Here is a 14,129-nt window from a genome sequence, read left to right as displayed (position 1 = left end):
TGATGTTTGATTGTTGATACGTAGTCTGTAGAATTTCTGGTTGATATGGGATATTCGAGTGTGTAACAATGTGATCTTAAACAGACCCTCCCTATAAATCCATCTTTGGTCCAATATTAATCCTTTATTGATTACAAACCAGTGAACATAAAACGGAAAATCAGAATCTGTAACCACATGAATAACGAGAAATCACGTCACAAGCCAATATGTATGATATATATCACAACTTGTTCAAGCAAATATCCAGTTTAAACTTCCATGGTCTACCATAGGGAATCTATTGGATAGTTATATCAAAAGATAGTTATTTTCAGCAGCATAATCATCATTTTAGATGAAAAAACGATGCTGGCAAGTTCCATTAGCCCCTTCGACCTTCACACAATACAATGTGGTAACCATGCCTGAATCATAAAAAATAGGGATAATTTCAGAGGGTGAAGTAGCAAAAGGCAAACAAAACTAAGAATAAGTTCCAGACGACTTACGTAGATTTGAATGCTGGACTGGTTGCTCCTATAGCAGTGCTGAAAGCAACCTCCTGAAATGGGCCAGCCATCTTTCCTCGTGGGAACCATCCAAGGTCCCCGCCCCGTTTGGCAGAAGGACATTCTGAGTATTGAGTAGCTAACTGTAAAAAAAAATAAAGAAAAGAAACAGTGAAGTCAAAGAGTACAGCACAAATACATAACAAGATATCGATGCACATTTTTCCAAATTTAATACACATCAAATACGTTAAAAAGGGTTTGTTTGGCCAAGCTTTTAAAGACAGCTTCTAGTTCTTAATTGTGATACATCCAAAAAAATGGCATTTGCAAGAAACCCATCAACTTCTGTTTGAGAATGCAAAGGTGTTCTCTAAACTTCTAGAAAATAAAACACTGTACAAGGTTAAATTTTCCAGAGGTTTTATCTTTACTTGCATGATGACCCGAAGTCTTAGTGTGGCTGACAAAGGGGCTTACAAGAATGAACTTTTGAACTAGCTCGCGCGGAAAAGATATATCTGTTAGTAACGAAGAAAGTGCTAATCTCGCAGTCAACTGTTAAGAAGCGGCGGTGAGGAAAACAGGTAACAACACAATACCAAAAAAACTGCCATGAACCTGTATACCCATAGTGAAGCACCTATGCAACTATGCAAGCATCACTTTTTCCCCAAAAATATACCTAAACTCTTTCACAAAACTACATCATGTGGTTTCCTCTTTTTCTTCCAATACATGACAAATGGCATCTTGCCTCATATAATACATGTTCAAATGACAATTTGTTTGTAACGTTTGATCATTCTTCAAAATTTCAAATTTAGAGACAAGAAAGAGACATCGATACTCAAATTCAAGAAAACGGTTTACTGTAGGCATTAATCACTACTCGTACATCAATGAGAAATCTATTTATTTATTTATTATTATTATTTTTACCTAGTTTAACTATGAAGTCCTAAATGTCAACAAATCACTACAATTGATAGAAGCATAGCAATAAAAAAATCCATTATAAATTTACAAGTCCACAGGTCCCATACAATTTCATAGACCGAGATATACAAATTTTGAATTATAAATAAAATCCTTCCTTCCTACACCTCCCCTGTCCAGTGGAGCTCCCTCAGCTTGTGGGTTATAGTGGCTCTTTTTTTTTCCCCTATACTTTTTTGGTGCATGTAGCACTTGGGTAGTGGCTTTAAACTTCACATTTGTACAGTACTCAAAACATAAAGTAAATATCCGACTAGTAGAAAGAGGCCTGTAAAAATTCAAACCTTTTTTCCTAAGGGATAAGGGTGGCTACATGAGCCAATAATCTATCTTACCGTTTAACACGGTCATCTATAAAGACCTTTTTCCTCCATTTGCTTCAATAAGTTCTATCCAGTGCTACCTCTTTGAAAAACTTTCATATCAGTTTTAACTCCCTCTATCAGCTTTAATCTAAGTCATTTTAGGTCTCCCTCAACTTCTATTGAACTCTCCACTATCCCAACGCTCAACCTTTATTACAGGTCAACATCTCAAATGCCCAAATGAATGTAATCGATTCGTCGTTATCTTATCATCAGTATGACCGTATCCTCAACTCCAAATTTCCTCCAAGTATTTGTGTTCCTAATCCAATACCTCAAGATTTTCCCACACATTCATCTCAGCATACTCATCTATGCTACATTCAACTTCTAATGCTCCTTAAATGCCACCTGTATAATGTAGGTTTGTAGAATTTTCCCTTCTTACCTTAGAGGCATGCTACAATCGCTTAAAACCATGTCATTGTTCTTCATTCACCCAGACTTAATTCCATGACTTACATCATGATATAAATAGGTATTGTTTGCTTTGTTGACAAATTGACAAAATCTTTAGTGCATCAATTGAAATATCAAGAGTCGTTCTCGATCTTCTAATGTGTTCTGTTATTACTCTAGTTTGGTTAAAAAGTTAATGGTATAGCAAAGAAACTAGAATTTTGCATGTGAATCACTGGGGCAAGAGAAAAAATAGTGTTTGCAATCCAGTTATAGTCCCTCTTGCAACTAATTTGAGATTACAACCTTTTTCAGGTCCCCCCTCCTTTTGTATAGCTATAGCACTGCCAGAAAACAGTCCCGCTATCATACTACAGCACAAGTTTCCACTGAACGCCGTTACTCATGACATGATAATAACCACATCAAGCTCGTGCATTACTTTAAAACTGGAAAAACCTTAAATCGGTTACAGTTTATTCAAACATACCTTTCCAAACTCAGCTGGTGGAACCTTATCCCCAGCGTCAAGCCAACCCTCTTGCAGTTTTTGGTATACCTCATTAATTTTCCCTTGCTTCTCACATAATATATGCCTAGCTGAAAAAGGTAAACCAAAACACAAGTTCAGCAATAGTGAAAATGATATTATGCACAAGGTGAAGATGAAAGGAAAGTGTGTGTGTGTGTGTGTGGGGGGGGGGGGGGATGCAGCCTACCTTTGACAAAATTGCAAGTTCCAAGCTTGTCTCCCTTACCACCTTTTGAACCACCCTTATCCTTTGAAGCACCCTCGTCGCTCCCACCAGCTGCTTGTTTTCCCTTACCTTTTCCCGCAGGCTCCTTTTTCTTTGCGTCCTTTCCCATAACTGAGATGATGGAAAAAACAGAACATGCATTAGATATCAAAGGAGTAGCAAATATCTTTCAAATACATTTAATTTAAATAAACATTCACTTCTGCTAATTAATTACCACCAGTCCATCTGCCAATATCTATAGAGGAATAAAAAATTAAAATAAAAGTACTTTTGTACAAAGAGTTAAAGACAATCACTTAATTAATATGTTTTATAATCGTAAAGCACAAGGTAAAGAGAAATGCAAAGTACGACCACGTCAGGATCATTTTTGTAAAGTTGGCCAAACATTTAATCTCAGTAATCATGACAACCCTCATCCTAAATCAGATGTTTCCCTTCCAAAGATCATAGTAATACCTATTATGTCGTCAGCTTAAAGCTGGATAAGTCCAAGTAGATAGAGTGACACTGATGATGCCAGAGGATGTAATTCTTATATAAACTAAAACACTAGAGTTCACACACAACAACCTGCATTCACTTAACATTTTCTTCATGATTCTTCATTCTTTCGTGTCCCATCATCAATTCATCACACCATACAAGATAACTATCTTCCAAATTTAGCACACATACTCAAGCTAAGTCATCTCCTGGCATATAAGAAGCTAGCTCGGAAGACTGCACCTTTTACTCAAATTAGCAAAATATTATTCTTCAAGAAGCACCAAAATTAGCAATCACCAATTATGTGATAACATCAACAAACAATAAAATAAAAAAAGGGTCCTATCTACAACTCCTATAAGGCATTGCTACAGTTGCCCAAATTTAATTTCAAATCAATAACACCAAAACAACCCCCCACCCCCCAACACAACACAACAAATTGTAGGGCACTTATCCTATACCCAAGTGTACACCCTCCTACTTGTACGGAGAGAAGAATGTGAGAGGGTATAAAATTACATTTGGGGTGTAGGATGGAAATTGCAAGCAAACAGAATCACACAAAACTCAGTTTCTACTATAAATACCTATAATTTAGCATTTATAAATAAATAAATAAAAAATATATATATATATAATAATAATAATAATAAAAAAAAAACCTTCAATATTACAAAAGTTGGAATATTTCCTTAATTCGAATTTCGAAGTATCATTATTTTAGTATCAAAAGCCCATTAAAGATACATAGCTAACTGCGACTCTGCGAGTGTTTGCATCATTGCTACGGTGCTACCATCTAAGCAATCAGAATTATCACATATAGCGGGTAAACCATCAACAATTAAGCATCTCCTAGAATCAACTAAAATTTGATTAATTGGGTAAGCAAAAATCAATTGAAGCAATCAAGGAAATTGTTTGATTTACAGTTTATTAATGCCAAAGCAGTTAATATGAATAATTTGCACTTTTCATGGAAAGAAAAACACCAAATAAGAATAAATACAAGGTAAAACAACACTAATTTACAAACCGAATTAAAAAAAAAATTAATGAACCCAAAAAGAATCATCCATGGTAAAAGGAAATCCAATGAAAAAATCGACAAAGGGGAAGAAAGGTCAAACCTTTACAAGAACAATGAAGAGGTTGAAAGAGAAGAAGAGGAAGAAAGCAGCTTGTTGTTGTTCAGAGTTTTAATCGCGCTTTGCAGATTTTCCAGGGGATGAGGGGTTTTAGCTTTCAACTGACGAAGGAATATTTTGTTGGGTGATAAGGGGTGGGACTTTTCAAACCGAACCGTGAAACCGACCGTTACCGAACCGAACCATCACGGACCGATCCGTTTATAAACCGATAAATGTAAACCGAAAACCGAACTGAACCGTTCAATATCAAACCGAAACCGAATTGAACCGCTCAATGTCAACCCGTTACGGACCGTAAACCGATAACAAACCAAACTGCGCAAATCCGAACCGAAACGAAACCGAATCGAATGGTTTATAAACCCGTTAATGACCCGAACCGTTTATAAACCGAAACCGTTTAAACCGAAAAAAAAAAAACCGTTTAAACCGAACCATTTGTAACCCGCTAACCGTTTAAACCGACCCGTTTATGAACCGAAACCGTTTAAACCGCACGTATAAACCGAACCGTTATAATCCGCTAACCGTCTAAACAGAACTGCCATAACCCGTTAAACCGTTAAAATCGAATTGTTTTCGAATCGCAACCTGTTTAAACTTATCCAATTACAAACTGCTTAATTCAAATTGAATTATTTACAACCTAAATGGCTAAATAGTAAATACAATTAAATAATTAATGTTAATAAATGTAGATCTAATCAAACGGCTTAGGTTTATACAAAGGTTTATATCACCTAGATCTAGGCCAACGACATTATTAATATCGTTTTAGATTACTTATTTATTTTAATTACAAGATATATCATTTGTATCTTTTCATTCCAGTAATAAAGTCCACCCAAATTATCTTCATTGTTCCTTGATATTCATGATCATCCAATAAGATAACACAAGATTGGAGATAAATAACATTAAAATTAGAGTAATATCAACAAGCAATTAAAAAAAGTCACCATTTTCATTGATTAAAATTCACAATACATATACCAATACATAATGAAACTACTATCACTACTACCCAGATTAGATTTCAGATTTATCAACTGAAACATCATCAAGTTTAGGGTTGCAAAAAATGATACATGATAAGATGAAGGGAGGAGTGAGAATGTGAGTGATTTGGGAGCAGAATCTTGAAGCAGAATCTTGAAGCAGCAGCCCAGCACCCAAGAGCAGAGGAAATAGCAGCAACAAGCAGGAACCAGCACACGCAATAACAGATCAGCAACTTATCCGAAGCAAGGAATAATATAAGCAGAAGGGACTCAGCAGGAACTTATTTTTGTTTTTCAAAATTGCTCTCAGATTTACGTTTATCGTATCATCACTGAGCAATGGTTGTTTTAACTTAAAACTTGAAAAATGCTGCCAGCAAGTACATATACATTGAAGTCTCAACATAAATGACAAGGGCAACGATGATTCAAGAAAAATTAAAACAGCAAGCATAAGAAACAGCAGCAACAAAACAGCAGCAAGCATAAGAAACAGCAGCAACAAAACAGCAGAGACATCAACCAAAAGGCAAAAGCACTACCAGCAGGCAGCAGCTCATAACAAGTTCAAGCAACTTCAAAATTATAGCTTTTGTTTTTTAAAATTGCTCTTAGAGAGCAATGGTTGTTTTAACAAAAACTTGAGAAATGCTGCCAGCAAGTACCAAAATACATTTAACTATTTAAGTCTCAACATAAATGACAAGGGCAACGATTTTAAAAGTCGTGAAAAATGCTGCCAGCAAGTCTGAAAATAAATGACAAGGGCAACGATTTTAAAAGTCTTGAAAAATGCTGCCAGCAAGTCTGAAAATAAAAGACAAGGGCAACGATTTTTCAAGATAAAATAAACCACAATGAGACACAAATACCAGTTATGCAGATGAAGCACTTTCGGCTTCAATCTCTTTACCAATAAGGAGGACGTCTTCCTCAACATCCGCTTGATAACCACGGCACCAATTTTGGGTGGTAACCAATGCCTCAACATTCTTTGGCAAAAGTTTACCCCTATATTTGTTCAAAATACGACCACCCAAACTAAAAGAAGATTCAGAGGCCACCGATGTAATAGGAATGGCCAAAACATCCCTTGCCATATTAGCAAAAATAGGAAGAGAAGAAGCTTGAGATTCCCAATACTTGAGAACATCAAAATGTTCCCCTTGAATTAATCGCGAACGAGGTCCATTCAAATATGCCTCAAGATCAGCCAGAGGGCATCTAGTTGAATCATCACATTCGTCATCAACCTCACGCAACTGCAACAGATTTTTTATTATAAAAGTTAAATTATGACATTACAAATAAAAATAGAAGACTACCATTAATATTGAGTATATTGTATAACATAAATACCGTGAAAATATTTTGAGATCTTAACGTACGATTAGAATTTTCAGATTGAGCTGTGTTTGAAGAGGCAGGATTTCTGCAGCTTGTATTAGATGCAGTAGAATAAAATTTATAAAGGTCATAAAAAGCTTCCTTAATCATCATAATCTTTTCGTCGCATGCCTCATCATTATACAACGAGTTCAACATATGTCTCACTCGAAACAACTTATAACGAGGATCAAGAGCAATAGCAATTGAAAGTATCAAACTATAATCCTCCCAATAACTCTCAAACTTCTCAAGCATAATTGCTGCCATGGGTGCAAGTTTAGGGTCTTTAAAGGCTTGAGTAATAGCGTACTCAATTTTTAAAACACTAACAAAATACAAATTAGAAGTGGGATATTCGGTACCAGAAAATAACACAGTTATATCATTAAATGGCTGAAGGAAATCACAAATTTTTTGAATGGTATCCCATTCATCAGCATCAAGTCTATAAGAAATACCCAAAAACCTACTAGTATATAGAATCAAGGCATCCTTAGCTTCTAAGGCTTTTCGGAGCATTGTATAAGTGGCATTCCAACGAGTCACAACATCAAGACATAACTTACCATTAAAAGCAGAATCTAACTCAGACAAAGCATTCTCAAATTGAGTTAATCTAGAATCAGAAGCATCAATATATTTAACAACCTCACGCAATTTTTCAACACTTTCATGAACTTCTTTTAAACCTCTTTGAACAATAAGATTTAAAACATGAGATGAACATCGAACATGAAAGAATTTCCCATTACAAGGAAGAGGAGAGCATTGCATTAATTCTTTTTTCAAATATTCAACCATAACATCCATAGAACGAGCATTATCAACAGTCATTGAAAAAGCCTTACCTTGAAGGTTCCACTCTTTAATCAGTTTAAACACAAACTTTCCAACCTCAACACCAGTATGGGGAGGGCCACAATATCTAAAATTTAAAATTTTAGACCTAAGAGACCAACTGTTATCAACATAATGAGCAGCCAAAGTGAGATAGCCTCGGTTAGTACATGCAGTCCACAAGTCACATGTAAAGCTAACTCTACCAGAAACATTAGCCAAAGACTCAAGCAACAAGGATTTATATTTATCATGCTCAGCAATAACATACTTTAACATAGTTTTTCTACAAACATGCTGCACCTTAGGATTCAAATATGCATGAAGTTCCCTAAGATATTCATGCTCTACAATATTTAAAGGATATGCATGGCAGATTATAGCTTTAGCAAACTTTTGTAAATAAGTTTTTTGATCAAATTGTGATTCGTTACCGGACTGGAGACCATGCTTTTCCAAACATGCATTAATATGAGCTCTACAAGTTGAAGTACCCGCTTTACCAGGTGCTTTATATTCTTTGCCACACAAATTACAACGAGCATAATCTACATTTTCATTACCTATCGTCTTTACAAAAAAAGTGTAATGCTTCCATATACCTGCGGTTCTTTGACGTTTATTAACAGAAGGATTGATAGTGCCGGTATTACTAGCATCATCAACCGAGACAGAGGCAGCTTGAGAGCTAACAGTATCAAAATTTGATTGCCTCTCATAGTCAAATTCATCATACTCGCGAGACATGACTGAAACAAAAAAAAACAGCATTTATAACTTATAAGTACCAAATTAAGTGACATATTCTACTAATAGTGAGCAATTAAGCATGCATTGTCTCATGTGACTGACACTGAAGTCACGACAGTGAATCCTATTCACTCAATACCAAAATTCAACTAAATAGATAGTTCATATTTCAGAATTTTATTTGCACTAGTCAATGTTTCAAAATTCAGAATTATACAACAAACGTGATTACAACATATATCCTAACAGAATATAGAAAGTTATATACGATACAGTCACATATGTGTACATTTTAAGTACTAACTTTAAGCCAATCATATACAATGCTTGTATTCCAACAATATGGGTTAAAAATATAAAGCTAAAATCCCAATAAATAAACAATGCATGTATTCCAACAATAATAATCACATAATCTGAACAACCCATCATCATTACTTTTAAATCGAGCATAATAAACAACAAAACAGCACAAATCTACCATTTTCCCGTAAAAAACAAAAATACAATCAACAACAGATTTTACTCATTTTAGGCATATTTCGACTATATTCAAGCAAGAACAACAACAATAATCAAATACAAAAACAGAAAAACTGTATTAAAAAAAAAAACAAAAAGGAAAAAGTAATTACCTTTGACGGCTTGAAGGAGATTTGAAGATGGAGAACTTAACAAAAAATCGAATAAATTAACAAAAAAATTACCTTAGGGTTTGACGGCTTGAAGGAGAGGAAGATTTGAAATCAGAAATCAGAAATCAGAACTTAGATCCAAAACAAAAATGAAACGAAAACAAAAACCCTAAATAAACAAACCGAAACAAAAACGAGAAAAATCAAAACGAAAACAACAAAAATTAACAAAAAAACGAGAATGTAAAGCGAGAAATCAGAAATGTAGATCCAAAACACAAATGAAACGAAAACAAAAACCCTAAATAAACAAACCGGAACAAAAACGAAAAAAATCAAAACGAAAACAACAAAAATTAACAAAAAAACGAGAATGTAAAGCTAGAAATCAGAAATGTAGATCCAAAACACAAATTAAATGAAATTGAGCTTGAGATTCTTGAGAATTTCAGAACGAAAGAGTGAGAAACTGAGAAGTTAGAGAAAGAAACTATGACAGATTGTGAGATTGAGAGAGAAACGGCTGAATGAGTGAATGAGAATGGCTGAGAGAGTGAGAGTGGGTTTTTTTTCTAGGTTTAGGTTTTACTTCAGTTGATCTAACCGTCCATATTCAATCTCAACATCTAAGTTAGATCTAACCGTTCATTTTTTTTTTTTTTTGTAGATTCTAGAATATTCATCTAGATCTAACGGTCTAGATTTTCTTTGTGCTTTTCTAGGTCTTTTTGACCGTTTTTTTTAATTATTTATTATTATTATTATTATTATTATTATTATTGTTAGTATAATTATTTGTTAATATTATTATTATTACTAGTTTACTACTACTATTATTATAATATTATTATTATTATTATTATTACTATTATTATCATTATTATTATTATTATTATTATTATTAGTTTATTACTTATAAGTTATAAATTGTAAGAAACGCAAATGTTTCAAAATTGAAATTGATTCAATACGACATAGTTAATGACTTAATGAGTTAATGGCTTAATGCTCATCAATATGACAATATCTGACATCTGTGAGTCTGTGATTGTATATCAGTATATATAATAAGCTATAAAACTAATAATAACTTAATAAGTAATAATACTAATAACTAATAAAGTAATGAAAATCTAACCATTGTTTTTCATGGGCATTCAATCTAACCGTTGTATATTTGACTATTCGTACATTAGTATTGCATAATGCTTTCATCACCACTTTAATTAGTGATTTCGTGATTTCGTCCATTTAACTTATTAAGTTGTCTGAGTTAGTAATCTAAATAAAGTAACAAACTAAATAACGAATCCATTTAATCTCGTGTAAGTTATATTTTATAAGAAATGCAATGTTTGGAAATGGAAATTGATTCAATACGATATTGTTAATGTATATGTAATTATAGATTAATTATTATGTATATCATATCGTACGAATGTATGGTTGGTATCATTATCATACTATCATAAGTATCATTGCCTCATTGAATTATTGGTATGTACTACAAATCTACAATCGATAAACATATTTACATATCTGATTATTAAAACTTAAAAGTTTAAAACACTTGTTGATCAATCTAATTGAATATTTGTACATTCTTAATTATCGATTTATCGTATTATAAGTATCAACTCATTAAATCATGGTCATGACGCGATCTTTAAAACAATCATGAATTCAATTCATGACCCAAACCGCTTATAAACCGAACCGACATGATCCAAACCGTTCATAAACCGAACCAATTGAACTGTGTAAACCCTCTACTAAACCGGCCCATTTCAAACTGAACCGACATGATTCGCACCGTTTATAAACTGAACCGATATTGACCCGGGTAAATCCGCCCCTAAACCGACCCATTTCAAACCAAACCGGCTTGATCCAAACCGTTTGTAAACCGAACTGACATTGACCCGGGTAAACCCGCCCCTTAAACCGACCCGTATCAAACCGAACCGACATAATCCGAATCGTTTATAAACCGACCCGCTTATGACCCAAACCGAATTTAAACTGCAAAGAAATAAACCGAAACCAAACCGAGCCGTGACTAACCCAAACCGAACCAAACCGACCCGCCAGCTAAACTAAACCGTTTCAATCCGAACCGCTCCAAACCGAAACCGACTCAAACCGAGGTCAAACCGAACTGCCAGACCGAAGTCCCACCCCTAGACTGATAATGTAGGTCGTGTAGTACGAGTAAATAACTTTTTTTCAACTCAGTCAGTATTTAGGTATGTGTCAATCGGCCCCACAAAAAATGCAATTTCATATAATTCCTCCCTTTTTATTTAGTTAACACGTTTAATTTAGGCACATTGCACACATATTAAAGAGAGGAGAGAGAGTGATAAAGCAAGTGGGAGAGTGGGATACACTTAAAAAGCAAGGTATAAAACCTACCCAAGAAAGAAACGTGTCAACTAAAAAAAATTTCCTAAAAAGAAATACGTGTCAACTAATAAAAAACGGAGGTAAGTAATAATTAAACTAGTGTGTGGCTCGAGCAATGGTCCGGGTTATTTTTTTAACACTTGTTATTGAATAGATAGGTTCATTATTTATTTATTTATTTATTCACTATTTGTTTATAATAATTTCTCATTAAACCTTTGAATAAATTATTTATAGAACAACTATTGACTAATTATATAAACATGTTCTTGTAAAAAAAATTATATAGACATATCCTTTGTATATAATTTATAATATTACGAAAATAAAGACATAATTATTATCAAAATAATTTAATAACTAAAATTTATAACAATAGTTAATTTTTCTTGCTTGTATATATTATCTCGATGATCATAATTAGCAAATAATAGGATCAATTTTTTAAAAAAGATTTGCAGCTATTAAATGTTCAGATCTCCATCCAATCCATATACTTATATATTTATGAGTCGAGTATTAAAACATGATTAATGTGTGGATGAGATGGTAAGACATCTAATTCATATTTTTGTGGTTGTGAGTTCGAATATCATGATAGACATTTTAATTGGAATATGCTCATAGTTGAAAGATGACATGACTTAGCGATTATTTAATTAGGAGTTATTTTAAATAATCATAGTTAAAGTTTTGATTAAGAATTAGTTAAATTGTTTAACAATTTAATCCAAAAAAAAATGTTAACCAATCAACTTGTTGGTAAATTATCCTTGTTTACGTTTAGCTCTATTCTTGATCGGTCGAATTGATTTGATCCTTGGATACCTCAAAAGTTTGTATTATTAAAACATAATCAAAATATTGAAATATTTTAAGCGAATCCCTAAGAGTAAACACAATGGTTGCCCACAACCATTATGGTTATCACTTATTTAATTAATTTCTCTATCTTCTACCTCATTTATAACCACTCTTATACCCATTTAATAACCAATGTAGCTTAATGGTTGACCATGGTTACTTATCTTATATCTCTTACTTTTACCCAACCCCACCACACAATCTCCCTCTTTCACTCAATGACCAAGCAAATTGGTCTTACTATTTCACTTAATAACCAAGCTTTAACCTGGAAACCACAACCAGGTTATTGCTTTATATTCCCAAAAATTTCTCTCTTCATTTTCTATTATTTTTCCACATTCTCTCTCCCAATAACCATCATAAATGGTTAACGGTTGGCTATGCAAAGGGGCGTTTAGTTGGGATTTTCAAGAAACGAAATGGGAATCAACTGCCATGTTTTCCTTTAATGTTGTTTGTTTGTCTAATACCTCAAAAGTTTGTATTTTTTTTTTTACACAAGAAGAAAAAAGGATTTCATTAATAAAATATCGTCAAACGAGACATACATATAATTCTTAAGAAACCAAGTATTCCAACACAAGTACACACCTTAAAACTAAGTACATCGTAGAATTGACTAACAATCGTCTTTATAAAAAACTTCATCTAAGTAATACAATTTGTAAGTTCGCATTGATTCGGCTTGAAATCCACGGATGCGTAGTCGTTTGAGTGAAAATATTCATGTGGCCCTCCGGATTCTTGTAGAGAATAAGAAACCCTAGATCTTCAACTCTTACCATAGAAACATAAAAAGAAAATAAAATTAAGAGAAAAATCATCATCTCAAGGATGTGATCTGTTTATTGAAAGCAATTTAAAGGTTTTTGAGGCTTACCACTGACAAGAACACCAGTGGAGGCCCCTACAATGATTCACAACTGAGATCAAGAGGAAAAGAGATGTTAGAGATGAAGAGAAAAGGGAGAGGAGAGAAGGAAAACCTTCTAAAAAAAATTGAAAAAAACTAGCAATGAAGGTTAGGAAAACCCTCCCAATGGAGAAACCCTAGAGAGAACCAAAAAAACCCTCCCAATGAGAAAACTTAGAGGAAACTCAAAAATATCTAATTTACCCCGTTTCTCAAATGTTTGTATTATTAAAACATTAAAGTTTGTACTCGTATTATTTTTAACAATTTTTTTTTAAAAAAGACCCACCAACCCTTATCATTCACTTAAAAGTTATATAAACCATTTATTCCTAAAACAAATTATCATATACGATATCTATTAACTATTACTAAAACAGAAAATGATGATATCACTACTGTCCACGTGTCGCTCTCTTGATAAGAATTTTACCGCCTAAATGCAATGGATGTTTTTTTTTTTTTTTTTTGTACAACTATCCTATATTTAAATTTAAATATTAGAAGCTTCTACCTTACAACTAAAACTTATCATTTTATCGTAGGAAATTGAAACAATTTTAAATAGCACACTAATAAATGACTTCTTACGTTGAACTATGAATCAGACGACATCGAACAAATACTATATCACAATTTTGATGAAAATATAAGTTTTAAAATTACAAAATAT

The 14,129-nt window shown here is 33.3% G+C and overlaps 1 protein-coding gene across 1 annotated transcript; it reads right to left on the bottom strand.

The window, feature by feature from the left end:
- Positions 1-104: 104 nt before the first annotated feature.
- LOC110700621 (peptidyl-prolyl cis-trans isomerase NIMA-interacting 4-like) lies at positions 105-4,788 on the bottom strand. The gene is made up of 5 exons (XM_021878179.1): positions 4,638-4,788; positions 2,974-3,123; positions 2,745-2,854; positions 492-634; positions 105-407 (listed from the first exon to the last, which is right to left on the bottom strand). Exons 2-5 carry the CDS (start codon positions 3,119-3,121, stop codon positions 365-367), a joined length of 444 nt encoding a protein of 147 aa, XP_021733871.1. The 5' UTR covers positions 3,122-3,123; positions 4,638-4,788; the 3' UTR covers positions 105-364.
- Between the last annotated feature and the right edge of the window lie 9,341 nt (positions 4,789-14,129).

This window comes from Chenopodium quinoa, unplaced genomic scaffold (assembly GCF_001683475.1).
Source record: "Chenopodium quinoa cultivar QQ74 unplaced genomic scaffold, ASM168347v1, whole genome shotgun sequence".
Lineage (NCBI taxonomy): Eukaryota > Viridiplantae > Streptophyta > Magnoliopsida > Caryophyllales > Amaranthaceae > Chenopodium > Chenopodium quinoa.
Note: the sequence above shows the minus strand (reverse complement) of the source record. Positions and strands in the feature narration are given on the sequence as shown.

Coding starts and splice junctions, on each gene's coding strand:
- LOC110700621 (XM_021878179.1), bottom strand. CDS start 3,121: ATGGGAAAGGACGCAAAGAAAAAGGAGCCTGCGGGAAAAGGTAAGGGA. Junction 2,855..2,973: donor AACTTGCAATTTTGTCAAAG/GTAGGCTGCATC, acceptor TACCTTTTTCAG/CTAGGCATATATTATGTGAG. Junction 635..2,744: donor CACCAGCTGAGTTTGGAAAG/GTATGTTTGAAT, acceptor TTTTTTTTACAG/TTAGCTACTCAATACTCAGA.